Raw genomic sequence first — 14,166 nt, forward strand, 5'->3', positions numbered from 1 at the left:
TTTCTCTTGTTACCTTCTTTCCTCCTGTGAAGTAGGCTCCTTTCACTTAGGGTACAATGTTGAAAAAGACAAATAACTGAAAAACAACAACATTTTGATCTAAATATGTCCATAAATAAATGGGGATATCTCCTAAGCTATATATAAATTGTCACAAAATACAAGTAGCTCCATGGGACATCTGAAAGAGATAAAAAAATGCTCTGCTGCTAATTTAAAAAATAGTAAATACTATGATAGCCACAGTGAATCATGCCTAAGCTCAACAATCCAACTCCACCATGCCTGCCACTAGAGGGATGTTATCAATGAAATCTGGCCATGGAATTCCCCATTTAGACCTCTCCATGAATACTTATAGCTTCACCTGCCTCTTGGGGCTTCATGTGAGGTTCACCAGGACCCTGGCAGGGCTCAACATCACTACTCTGTATCCGCTCAGTCTGCTTTCCTCCACCAGCAGTACTCAGTTTGCTCTCTCCTTCCCCTCTATTTGTTTGACTGGACAGCTCCTCTTCAACTCTTTTTTTCAACAGTTTTATTGAGGTATAATTGATATACAAACAACTGAACATATGTAATGTGTACAATTTGATGAGTTTGGACTTGTCAAAACATCTGTGATACTCTCATCACAATCAAGGTAATTGACATATCCAATACGTACCAGAGTTTCCTTGTGTCCCTTAGGTGTTTGTTTTGTTTTGTGGTAAGAACACCTAACATGAGATTTATACTCTTAACAAACTTCAAAATGCACGATAGTGTGCATGCACGATAGTGTGCGTGATCTATAGGCACGATGTGGTATGGCAGATCTCCAGAACATCTTCATCTTGCATCACTGGAACTTTACACCCATTGAATAACAACTCCCATTTCCCCTAGCACCCGGCAACCACTAATGTGTTCTCTGCTTCTCTGAGTTTCACTATTGTAGAGATCTTATATGAGTGGAATCATGCACTCTTTGCCCTTCTCTGACTGGTTTATTTCACTTAGCAAAATGTCCTCCAGGTTCTGTTGTAACTGGCAGGAATTCTTTCTTTTTTTAAGGCTCAATTTTTATGCTTCAGTTTGTCAATTCCTGAAGGAAACCATCTCAACCACTATCTCTTCTAATTCTCTTCCTTTGTTCACATTTCTGTAAACTAAACTTGAATTCCCAGAGGGCAAGGACGATGTCTTATTCATTTTTGTAAGTCCCGCTCCTAACAGAGTATTAGGTACATGGTAAGCGTTAAATAAATGTTTGTGAAATCACTTAATGTAAATTAGGAGAAGGTCGATGTTTTTATAAGCTTGTTTTTCTTAAGATATGAATTAATATGATCTTAAAAGGACTGCTTTCAAAGAACTCTGTTTATTTCTACCCATTTGAGAAACAACAGTCCTCTTGCTAAAATACACTATGTTCAGAAAAATTAAACATGAAGATAGCATAGAAAAATGTAGGGAGCCTATTATTTTGCCTTCCCTTGCAATGCTGCCCTTGGCTAAGTCCTGTAAGTATGAGTAGGTGCCTCGCAAGATTTTTTGCAGCATGCTGGTATGCAGGTCATCCATTCAACCTATCATCTGAACAACTTCAAAAAAAACCAAAATGGGATGAAAACTGTACCCCAACATAAAGTTTTGATAATACTTATATTAGAGAAAAGATATTTTAGTCAACTGGAGGAGTTATTGCAGAATCAAAAAGATGAAGAATTTCCATAAACCACAATTCTTAAACAGAAAATGAGCTATTTAAGATCTTTTCTTTTAAAACAAAAGCTGACCTATAAATAAAAACACTGTTGAATCACAGACCTGTACCTCTGAAACAAATAATACATTATATGTTAAAAAAAAGAAGAAGATAGTGGGAAGGGTAAAATGAAGGGGGGAAATCAGAGGGGGAGATGAACCATGAGAGACTATAGACTCTGAGAAACAAACTGAGGGTTCTAGAGGGAAGGGGGGAGGGGGTATCAAAGAGGGCACGTATTGAATGGAGCACTGGGTGTTATACGCAAACAATGAATCATGGAACACTACATCAAATCTAATGATGTAATGTATGGTGACTAACATAACATAATAAAATTTAAAAAAATAATCAGTATTTTGTTATATCACAAAAGATAATAGACCATTTTTAAATGCTGTGTATTCAGGATTTAACAAACACTGTATCAGACCCATAGCTGAGTTGAAATTCTAAATCCAATACTTGAAATAAAATAAGTACCTCTCTTCCCCAAGCGCTCTGGCAATAAACTAAAACTTGTGGAATTGAATATTATAAATTCTTTCATAGAATCACATACTTCTTAATCTTCTAAATTCTTCAGTAAACTCAGTTGATCTATAGTTGAGAACTCATTCCAGGACTTGGAGTAATCTTCTTTCCTAGACATTTGGCAGGCTTGTCACAAAAACCTTCATCATTCAAATTCCTCCTTTGAGACAACAATTAATCCAGTTTTAAAAGCAGTATCATATGTTTAGAAAGCTACATGAAGGTCTGATCTTGCCTGTTTGCATTCACCAGCTTTTCTTCTTTATAGCACAAGACAATTATTGCAAATCTTACAATGCATTCTCTGTTTTGCCAGAAAATTGGCACTGCCAGAAAAATCAACGAAGCTAATTCCTTTAAAGAATGGCTTCCAGGCTCCCAATTTATGCCTCTTTTTTCCCCACTTGCTTTTATAATCACTATCCATTGACACCAGTACATTACCAATAGAACAATTCACTTGAATGGCGAAAGAGGATGAAATGAAATCAATGCCAGGACAGCAACCTTGTTCATTTCTTGGCACACCCACCCATTACAGCATCCTAAGAAATTCCTAAGGTGCTAGGTCTGGAGCCCTCTAGTGGTGGTGAAAGCCACTTATTTTCTGGTTTCTATTTTCCTATCTACAAAATATATTCATTTGTTTACTTGTTCATTAATTAATAATCACATGCTACATCACAGAAACTGTGCGAGGCAATGGTGATAAAACAGAGATTCAAAAAAATTGCAGGGCAGCAGGCCGACCTATAAAGAAAATAACAGTACGAAGCACTGTGCCATGTGCTACATCAGTGCCGGAGGTATACAATCGTGGACGATGACACCTCACACACTGAGAGCACTGATAAAGGCTATATAGGAAAGCTGAAGTTGAGATGAGTGCTGGACAGAGGAGAGCTTACTTGGGCCTCTGGCTGCACAACCATGGCATTTTTGAGATAGTAAGGGAAGATGACACTACAGGTTACAAACAAAGGAAGGGCATAGAGGAGGATGGGCAAAGAGAAGTCAAGGGCCAACTAAGAAGGGCCCAGAATGACACGGAGAAGATGTAGAATCCACCTGGAAGGAGAGGGAAGCTATTAGAATTTCAAGCCAAAGGGTCACACAGTCTGAATTATCATTGAGAGATATTACTCCACTTGTAGAAGATAGAGGCAATGAGCCCCTCCCTGAGATACAGATACAAAGTGACAAGGGCCAAATGAAGGCAGTGGCAATGACGAAAGAGAGGAGGAGATGGATTTGTGAGCTATCTGGAGGTAGAACGGACATGATTTAGGAGCTGTTTGGATATGGACAATGAGGGAAAGAAAAAAAAATGTAGAATTATTTCTAGAGTTTAGTTTGGGAACATGCTACTTTTGTAATGTGTAGGAGACCTATAAGTGGAGACGGTGAGCAGGAAGTGGGAGTGTACGAGTCTGGAACACAGGAGGAACGTCTGGGTTGAAATAAAAAAAAAGAACTGGAAACGTTTAATGCGTGCAACATACAGATAGGAGAGGAGGGAACACTGTTAATGGAGACAAAAAAGGATGGCCCCAGAGGTAGGAGAAAAAGAAAATCAATGTCACTACACCAAGAGAACTGAGGGTTTCAAGGAGAGAGCAGGCAGCACTGTAAATTCCCGTATAGCAGTGAAATCAGATGAAGCCTGATAGGAGCCCAGGGAATCGCACGGCTCAGAGATTACTGGTGACCAAAGAGAGAACAGTGCCGTTAGAGTAGCCTGGACACAAATCAGACTCTGATGGGTCAAAAGATTGGCAGAACCACAAGAAAAGGAATACATTTTCTAGAGGATTGGGGTAAAGAAAAATATGAGCTAATTGGCTAGAAGATCTTTATAGCTCTCTTCAGCAACAACATTCTACAAAATTCTACTAACAAAACAGTTAGATCATGAAAAGTGGACATGCCTCTCCAGATATCTAACTTACTACCAGCCTGGACATTAAAAAACTGAGGCAATGGAGCCAGGTAGGTTCAGATCAGGATTCATCTACTTGGAGACTTGGCTTAGGGTGCTCATATAGGCAGTACAGTTGTTCCTGTCCATGTAAGAAAGAAGTGGGTGAGGTATGCAGACAGCTACTAGCCTCCCTTACCTTGTGGTTTGTGTGGTGGTGGGAGGTGTAGGGAGTATAACCATTTTATTTTATTTTTTAATGATTTGTTTATTTATTTGAGAGAGAGAGATCAAGCGAGGGGGTGGAAGGGGAGTGGGGGAGGGAGAGAGAGAATCTCAAGCAGACTCCATGACCGGCATGAAGCCCAACAAGGTGTTCAATCTCATGACCATGAGATCATTACCTGAGCTGAAACCAAGAGTCCAATGCTTAACTGACTGAGCCACCCAGGCATCCCAGGAGTATAACCATTTTAAACAGTAGAAAAATGGAAATTAGCCACAGGGGAGTAAAATAATCCATAGATAAATACACAGGAAGAAAAAGGGGCTCTCCTAAAGAACAGCCATCCTACTGTTTACTCACAGGCGGTCCTGGGGGGCCTGGTTTTCCTGGAGGACCTGTTTTTCCTCGTCTTCCCTGGAAACCAAAGAGAAACAGACAATAAATACTGTGATGCCTTTTTGCTTTTAGATGAGACAATATTAAATGGCAATTTTAAAGATAGTAAAAATTAAAAAATAATTTCAAACCTACTTGCCCTTTAAACATCAACGAGATCTAAAAGTTATAGGCCAAATTTTAATGACCAACAGGAGAAAAACAGTGCCTGGAATGAATAAACCTTAATTTATGAGCAGTCCTTTAAATGCTGTCTACCTTGATACTGTAGTCAAGTAATATAAAGTATCTGAAAGATGGTCTAAGATTGGCATTTTATCTGACCATTCTATGGTTTTGGATGCAATAAAACCTGCATTTGTCATCTTAAATTGGTGTTTCTCAAAGAATAGTCTGAATTGTAATTTCATAGGAGTAACCTGAGGGTGAGATTGGGTGTTACATATGCACATTCTGGAGCTTCATCTTAGACTTACTAGTTTAGAATCTCTGGGGAAGGAAGTCATGAATCTGCATTTTAAAACCATTTCAGGTCACTCTTATGCTCACTGAAGTGTGACAAGCACTACCCTAAGCCATACCATAATCCTATGTATTGTATAAAGCACATCAACTAGCTCTTTTCATCCCTTTGGATGGTTAAGCTATTTTTTAACTAAACTAAAATAAATACCCCTTGCTTATCAGTCTTCGATATCACATTGAATGTTAACTTTCCCAAGTTGACCACTAGCTAAATTTCAATCGCAAGAGTTAGAAAAATAAGATTGTGCTAACATCTCTAGGTGACTGTGTATCTAATAACATTTAAAAGGCAGTTAGTTATTTTTTATAAACTTACTTTTTAAATTTTTTTCCTTTTCTAATAGAAGGATGTAAGCCTAGGTATTGAAAGCATACATTTTGAATAAGAAGCATTTTTGAGCATATTATTTTTTATTTTTTAGAGAGAGCATGGGAGCAGGGTGGGGGTAGTGGCGGAAGGACAGAGGGAGGGGAGATAGAGAGAATCTGAAGGTGGGTCCTGGAGCCTGATGCAGGGATTGGTCTCAGGACCCTGAGATCATGACCTGAGCCGAAATCAAGAGTTGGACGCTTAACCAGTTGAGCCACCCAGGTGCCCCTCTGTGCGTGTTTTACACTCTACTTCATTGTTACTAATTATTTTATTATCATATTGGTAGTATATTAAGACACATTAAGACTTGTTACTGACAAAGTAAAAGTATTAGATTAATCTTTCAACATTTTTTGGGGGGAGAACTGTAAACATAAACCCATAAAGGCCCATTTCATTCACTAATTTCCTTGCTTGGAAAGTGTCAGGCAAAGTCGCTTCCTCCTTCTGGTTTTCCTTGAGGCTGGGAGTGGGATGGGAAGTCCAGTGCCAGTTAAACCAGTGGAGGAAACTTTGGGAGATAAGCAAGCACATACCACAATATGATTGGGTGGGAAATGTTTGCACTGTTGTTGAAGGTAGGTTAAATGCACACCATCAAGAGTTCATATAAAAACAGCAGCTGTTTTTATAAACAATCCTAGCTAACATCTACAGAACAAATTTTTTAAAACTTTATCAAAAGTGGAAATATAATTAGTGGTATTTTCATGTATTTCCTGTTGCAGAGATCTGAGCCTGGGAGTTCCTTTGGGGAACTGTAACGGTGGAATGAATATATAATTTAATAGTCTGTATACTTATTAAAAGTTATACACATGTACATCATTTTCTGGTCTTGTAGTTTACACATTCTGAAAATCAATATATTGGGTCTTTTAGTAAATGTAAGTCAATCAGACCCTGAGGACTAATCAATGATAAAAAGTTTACTTAGAAAGTAGAAGCACTGTAATTTATTTATTCACAAGAGCACAAAGAAACAAAATCAATGGCATTGAAGTGTGTGATTGGTTCTTTCTTTTAGGTTGAAATAAGTTAAAACCATGGGATCAACTTCTCTGTGCATTCTCCCTTCTTGAAAGGAGACATGTTTATTGATCTGGGCAGGAAGTGGGGAAAATGAGGCTGACTATTGATCAACTTTTATCACAGAGTGCATGGGTAAGGCAAACCAAATGTCCGATATTGTAACATACCATTGGCATGTCTTAGGATGAGGAGTACAAACATTCACGATTCAGTCCAGTATGGGCAAGCAAACAAATTCTTGCATATCACTGCTGATTTACATGATCATTTAAGTCAGCCTCACAATTGTCAGAGGGCACTGAGGTGTATGCTGGAGGAGCACGGGGGAATGCTGCTTTCATTTACGCATCCTTGCTAAGGGCAGATACGCAGGGAAACAATTTCTCAGGGCCCTTAAGTTACTGCAACATATTGTGTGAAGCAGATAACTTCAAATGGCATGGTCTTTTCAGTTTAAACGTGGTTCATAGGCTTGAGTTCCTAGTTACACCCTCATACTGATTGGAATACTTTTTAAAGATTTTCTTTACAAAGCAACACAGTCCCCATTTTCTTAGCCATACAGCCAAATATGCCTTAAGTACATTTGGACTTAGGACTTTAGCTTAAGTCTTAAGTTTCAGTGATCTATGAAGGGGGCTCTGACAGGGCAGAGCAGGAGGGTAAATACATGAGAAACATGATGGAAGCTCCAGAAGATGATGTCTAGGAGTGGCCTTGAACTACTGCAGTGACAGAAATTGTGGGCCTACTCCCAGGCATCATCTTTCTTCTCTCCAAGGAGCCCCACGAAGTCACTCCTTTGTCTTCTTCCCTCCCATTCAAGGCCTCCAGCTGTACTGAACAGTCTCCCACTCTCCTGTTCCTCCAAAACATTTTTTGGTTTTTTCACTTAAAAGCATTCAGGAAAGGTAAAAGCCTCCCTAAGAGATAATGTAGATTTTTGGTAGGGTGAATTTTATTGTTTAAGTCAGGATAATTTGGAGAATATTTTATATTAATATTATTATTTTTGTATGTATTTTTAATAACATATGCCAAGATAGCAGGCATAAACCACCACTCTCATCCTAGGACTAAAATCAGATTCCTCCAGTTTTTCTGAGGAAAGTGTAATCTATGAACCTCTGTTCTTTTCCTTACAGGGCTCTAGGGAACTGTGTGAGGATGCTCGGGGCCAGGGGTGAGGGCTGTTGCTGGTGGGGGCGATTCCATGGGAGGAATGGCCGTCTCATGGTTGTTCCCACTTCTGCCTCCTTCTATTTCAGTGCCTTCACGGTAAGGCTTGCTCAAGACCCACTGTAACGTGAGACAAAAGGTAGGGAGTTGAATGGGGGTGGGGAAGAAAATCCCAGCAGACAAAGACAAATGCTGAGCTGGGGTGGCCTTCCTGGTTAGGTTGCCTGCTCCCAGGTGGCCATTTGTTCATAAGCAATTGTGATAAATTGGAATCTGGCTGGATCTCCAAGTGGATGGGGACCTACTGTTCCAGCATAATCACAATTGGGCTAATCCACCACTTTTCTGAAAACGGGGGTATAAAGCACAAAACAGATTTACCCTGTCAGGTTGCCCTGGAAACCTCAAAGTGCTCAACATGTAAGTTTCCTATTTGGAAATAGAGTAAAGGTTATTAGACAGCAGCTTAGATATTTGCCTAATGATTTAAGCCCAGGGGTGCTCAGACCTGATTGTACATCAGTATCGTCAGGAGGGCTAGTTAAAACAGATTAGTATGTGAGGAAAAGGGAACCCTCATGCACTGTTGGTGGAAATGCAAACTGATGCAGCCAGTGTGGATGTTGGAAGCTCCTCAAAAAAGTAAAAATAGAACTACCATACTGATTCTACTACATTTGCTAAAGAAAAAGAAAACACTAATTTGGAGAGATATATGCACCCCTATGTTGATTGCAGCATTGTTCACAATAGCCAAGATAAGGAAGCAAACTAAGTGTCCATCAGTAGATGAACAAAGAATATATTACACACACACACACACACACACACACACACACACACACTGAAATATTGCTCCACCATAAAAAAAGAATGAAATCTTGGCATTTGCCATAACATGGATAGACCTAGAGGGTATTATTCTAAGTGACTTAAGTCAGGTCAGACAGAGAAAGACAGACACCATATAATTTCACTCATATGTGGAATCTAAAAAACAAAACAAATGAACAAACAAAATAAGACAAAACAGAAAACTTACTCCGAAATACAGAGAACAAACTGGTGCTTGCCAGAGGAGAGGGGGGTGGGAGAATGGCTGAAATAGGTGAAGGGGATGAAGAGGTACAAACTTCCAGGGTACAAACTTCCAGTTATAAAATAAATAAGTCACAGGGATGTAAAGTACAGCAAAGAGAAGAAAGTTGATAATATTGTAATAATTTTGTATGGTAACAGAGGGTAATTAGACATATTGTGGTGATTATTTTGTAACGGCTATGAGTGTTGAATCACTATGTTGCATACTTGAAACTACTATAATATTGTATATCAACTATACTTAAAAAAAACCCAACAGATTTGTGTCCCCACTTCCAGAGTTTCTGATTCATCAGGTATTGGGGCAGGGCCTGAGAATTTGCATTTTTAAAAAGTTCCCAGTAATGCTGATGCTGCTGGCCTAAAGATGGCACTTTGAGAACCCCTACTCTAAGCCTCAAGCTCTTATTCATATTTAAAGTTAGGCAATCATGTAGAGCCGCAAATATCTTGTAAATCTTGTAGCTTAGAACAAAAAAGCCCAATTAGTTTTGTGATTATGTGAATTTATGTGACTAAAAAGCCCATTGTCAAGTTCAAGAGCACCTGGACCAGAGTCCCAGCTTTTTCTTTTATGGAATTTTTTTGTGTCAAGATTTTATTTCTGTTAAATTGATATTTCTACCTCACAACACGCCTGCTAAGCATTAAAAAAAAGAGATTATCTGTAAATTCTTACCATATACACCCATTAGGATGGCTTTCTTTCAAAAAACAGAAAAGTGTTGGCAAGGATGTGGAAAAATTAGAACACTTATGCCTGGTGAGATTGTAAAATATTGCAACTGCTATGGAAAGCATTAGGCAGATTCTTAAAAAAAATTTTTAAGTAGAACTACCATATGATCTAGAAATCCCACGTCTGGCCATATAAATAAAAGAACTGAAAGCAGGCTCTTGAATTTGTACATCCATGTTCATAGCAGCACGACCCAGAATAGCCACAAGGTGAAACCAATTCAAATGTCCACTAACAGGTGAATGGGTAAACAAAATGTGGTATACACATACAATGGAATATTAGTCTTAAAAAGGAAGGAAATTCTGACACAGGCTACAACACAGATGAACCTTGATGACATGCTAATTGAAACAAGCATAGTGAAATAAGTTACTAAACGAAAATACTGTATGATTACTGAATGCATTACTTAATATGAGGTATCTAGAGTAGCCAGATTTATAGAACCAGAAAGTAGAATGGTAGTTACCAGGGGCTGGGGGAAGAGGTTAGAGGAGAGTTATTTAATGGGGATAGAGTTTTAGTTTTGCAAGCTGAAAGAGTTCTGGAGATCTTTTTCACAAAAATGTGAATGTATTTAACACTACTGAACTACACACTTGAAAATGGTTAAGATGGCAAATTTTATATAATGTGTATTTTTCCACAATAAAAGACAACAACAATATTCATGACATGACATCTAATACACGATGGTAATAATGTTAGTCCTGCTCTTCTACCATCCTCTGCCCAATTCTCCACATTTTTTTCATTTAAAAATGTTTGATAATATATCAAGCAAACCTAAAATATGGATTGTGCATGAATTAAAAAGTGTAACCAACTCTTAACTATGTATGTGGAAATTTTTTCATCTAAAATAACAGTCAAGGTGCCCATGAAGCATAGAAATATAAGAAATAGATTGTGGGGCATTCATACAATGGAATACTACTATACAGCAACAAAAATGAACGGAGTACAACTCCATGCAACAAGAAAAGTGACTCTTACAAACACAGTGTTCATCAATTTATAAAAGGAATAAACTCGGGCAAAGTTAATCCATGCTGTTAGAAGTTATGACAGATTACCACTGTGGGAGCACGGAGTGGTGGAGAGCACCAGGCGGATTTTACGGTGTGGGTGACACTGATGTGTTGAACTGGGTGCCGGTGACATGGATGTGCTCAATATCTGAAAAATCATCAAGCTGTATATCCTTATGATGCATACATTTTTCTGAATGTATGTTACAGTAAGTTTTTTTAAAAAATGAAACCAGGAGATTTCAACAATAGAATGATTTTATTTGAATTATCTAACGACTTCAGCCATCTGCTTTTGCTGAGTGCAAGGCCACAGAGGGTCACTATTGTCAGGAAGACAAAAAAAAAAAAAATCCAAAAAACAAAAAACAAAAAAAAACAAGGCTACTTAAATAAATGACATCTACAAATTTTCAACAGTTAAAAATAACCATCCTTCCAGGATGACTTGCAGTATGAGAGCACATGTATCTTAAATTAGTCACTTGATTTATAAACACTTGGCCCTGCAGGAACATTAAGAAGAGAAAGAATGCAAATAATGGGCTACTGGTACTTAACTGACAGATGGTTTTTGCTGCTGATGAGGATGATGATGATGAAGACAAGGTTATAGCAGTAATCAGACTTAAATAAAGGATGGTATGCAGACTGCGAGCCCACAGAGGAGACACATGTGAAAGCAGTCTCTCTAAATTGCCAGATCTTGCTAATACAGCTGGCTCCTCTCAAATATTTCCCTGTTCCCATGTGTGTATTTAGCACACTCTTAGGCATCAGCTCAGCCTGAACAAGGTATCAAGGAAATGTCAAGGAAGAGGAGACACGGCCTTGACTGGCACCCACAACTGTGAATGAGGTGTTAATTACACAGGAAAACATTACAGACTATTTGGGAGGTTTAGTTGTCTCTTTTTACATTGCGAGCGGAAATAAGATTTATGACTGATGTAAAAAGTTACCACATTTTGAAATCAATGATATGTGAAAAAAAATGGGAAAGGAATACTTATGTAAGCAATGCGTAATATCCTAAATGCATTTTACTTCTTAACAGATATTTAAAAATACATCTCTGACAGCAACAACTCTAGTCATAAAGTTCTCATTATTTCAGAGATCAGACAAGTGGCTCTTGTAAGGACATGGGAAGAAGATGTAATTCAGCATGGACAAATGATTTGAAATAGGTTTAGAGCTAAGGAAAGATGAATCCATAGTGTGGTGCCATTCTCAATGTTGTCTTCCTCATTTAGGGTGAGATCTCAAAATTTCTAAATTGCACACTTTCCCCATCTTTTTGTCCCTTTCCTTTCTTTTCCTTGTACAGACTTTGAGTAACTTTTGAAAAGTGGCTTTTCAAAACAAGTTGGAAATATGACAATATTATCTAAACCTCCTCAGCTACAATTGAATAAGTGATAATTTGAATAAATGATAACACTTCATCAAAGCATTGGACTGAGCCAAATGGTCTGGTCTGTGGTCAGTAAGGTCTATAGTCACTGTTTAGTATTCCTATTAAGTTATTATGTTGTTATTAATTTGGTTATGAAGATAAGTAACTTCAAAGCCTGACCTCTTAACCCCCTTCTTATTGGATGTACCAACAATCAACTTTTCCCTCTGTGCTCTGAGCTACCCGTGGTATACCACAAAAACATAAGAAAAGTCTATGACTAACAATTATTAAGATGGTTACCATTCATCAGGTGCTTGCCATGGTCCAGGCATAGAGTGTTAAGCAATGACTTAACATTATTTTGCTTAGTCTTTTCAAAACTACTGTGGGTGGGTGGTACTGTTCCCCCTTTACAGAGAAAGAAAGGTTAAACATCTAGCTCCAAATCACTCTCCTCTTAACTGGTAGGGCCAAAATTTAAACCCACGTATATCTGAGATCTTGAAACCCGTTATCCTCAGGATTAAGGTTTCCTTGGTGGGTATCCTGATCATTCACAATTTGGGTTACTTTGTTGCTGTAATTCTTGAGTTTCTCTTATTTTTCTCACAACCAAGGCAGATTTTTAAATGTCCCAGTTACTTATCACTTTGTCTTTTGGAATTTGGGTCTTCTGAGGTCTCACCTGCTCTCCTGTTTCTCTTTGCCCTCGCCTCAGAACCTACCCTGACTTCTGCGGACCTTCCAATGTGCCAACCACAACCTTCCATTAGGATTTGTCTGGACTCCTGATTGCCTTGCCAAACCACCAACTCTCTCAAGCCCAATTTCTGGCTCTGTTTTCTATGCCTGCCATTGTCAATCTCTGCCAAGGCACTTGACTCATCTTGGTATCACGGGTGGGGCAGCAGTAGGGTGTGGCTAAACAATTTCCTGAACATGCTGTGAATATATTTTCACATCTTTGCACCACATTAAGAGGGTGGATGCTGGAAGTGCACTGTGAAATGTTCTTTTCCTCCATAGCTGGAAATTCACAGGAGGCATGCTTATTGACTAGAAAAGGGGAATCAGGCATTATACATTACCTTCCTTGTCTGAGGGTGATGCCACTGGTCTTCCACATCTCTAAGCACTTTCAGAATGCCTTGTGAAGGCCAAAATTTATCTTTTACCTTTGTTAGGGTGAAATCAACATGTAGATGGAAAAATAATGCACATAAATTGTCATGTCTACTTTCACAGAAATGTGAAAATAAAATAAAAACAATGTGGTCAGAGAGGTCAGAGTCTGAACACACTTAGCCTCACCAGCCAGCACTGGGACAAAGAAATCATTAATGACATTTTATCTTGATTTCAATTAACATAAAGTAATAGAGGGTATAATTTCAGCATTTTTGAGTTGCCTATTTTAAAAGATGAAATGTACCCTCAAGGGTGGACTTTTAGAACTGCATTTTCAATGTGCAGAATTGATTAACCAGCATCAAATAAATTCATAGGAATACATTTTGCAGCTATCCAATAATTGCCTGGTAATGGAAGAGAATTCCAGAGGATCCATAAGATGAACTATACAGGTCACCTGATTTCAAAAGAGAATTTTCAGGGCATAATTCTCAATTCATCAATTTGAATTTGCTAGGTCCAATTGCATTTGGATATTTAAAAGCTGACTTCAGAATCAAACCCTAACAAAAGGATGGGTGAATTTAAGAAAACTGTACTGTGTTTTCCATACTGTGCAAGGGGAAAATACATTAAGATGACTAAGACCTGGATCTTGCCTTCAAAGTAGAAGAGGAGGGACAGTTAGTTATTCATAACAATGATTCAGATAGACTTGTTCATTTTGGTTATGAGTAAGCTTGGGAGTTTGGGGCGGGGTGGGGGAGTGAGAATTAAGTTCCTTCCTGTCCTGATCGTGTTCTACCTTGGAATAACTCTTGTGAGT

General features: G+C 38.4%; 1 protein-coding gene across 1 annotated transcript in view; it reads right to left on the bottom strand.

Annotated features, from left to right (window-relative positions):
• COL19A1 (collagen type XIX alpha 1 chain) overlaps positions 1 to 14,166 on the bottom strand; it is a 311,655-nt gene that overhangs the window by 94,343 nt on the left and 203,146 nt on the right. Inside the window, exon 15 of the mRNA XM_088023753.1 lies at positions 4,789 to 4,842. Within this exon, the coding sequence (XP_087879879.1) occupies positions 4,789 to 4,842 (54 nt within the window). The remainder of the gene's footprint in view (positions 1 to 4,788; positions 4,843 to 14,166) is intronic.

Source organism: Eumetopias jubatus, unplaced genomic scaffold (genome assembly GCF_037043125.1).
Source record: "Eumetopias jubatus isolate StellerSeaLion01/CBP00866 unplaced genomic scaffold, mEumJub1_p1.0 scaffold_6, whole genome shotgun sequence".
Lineage (NCBI taxonomy): Eukaryota > Metazoa > Chordata > Mammalia > Carnivora > Otariidae > Eumetopias > Eumetopias jubatus.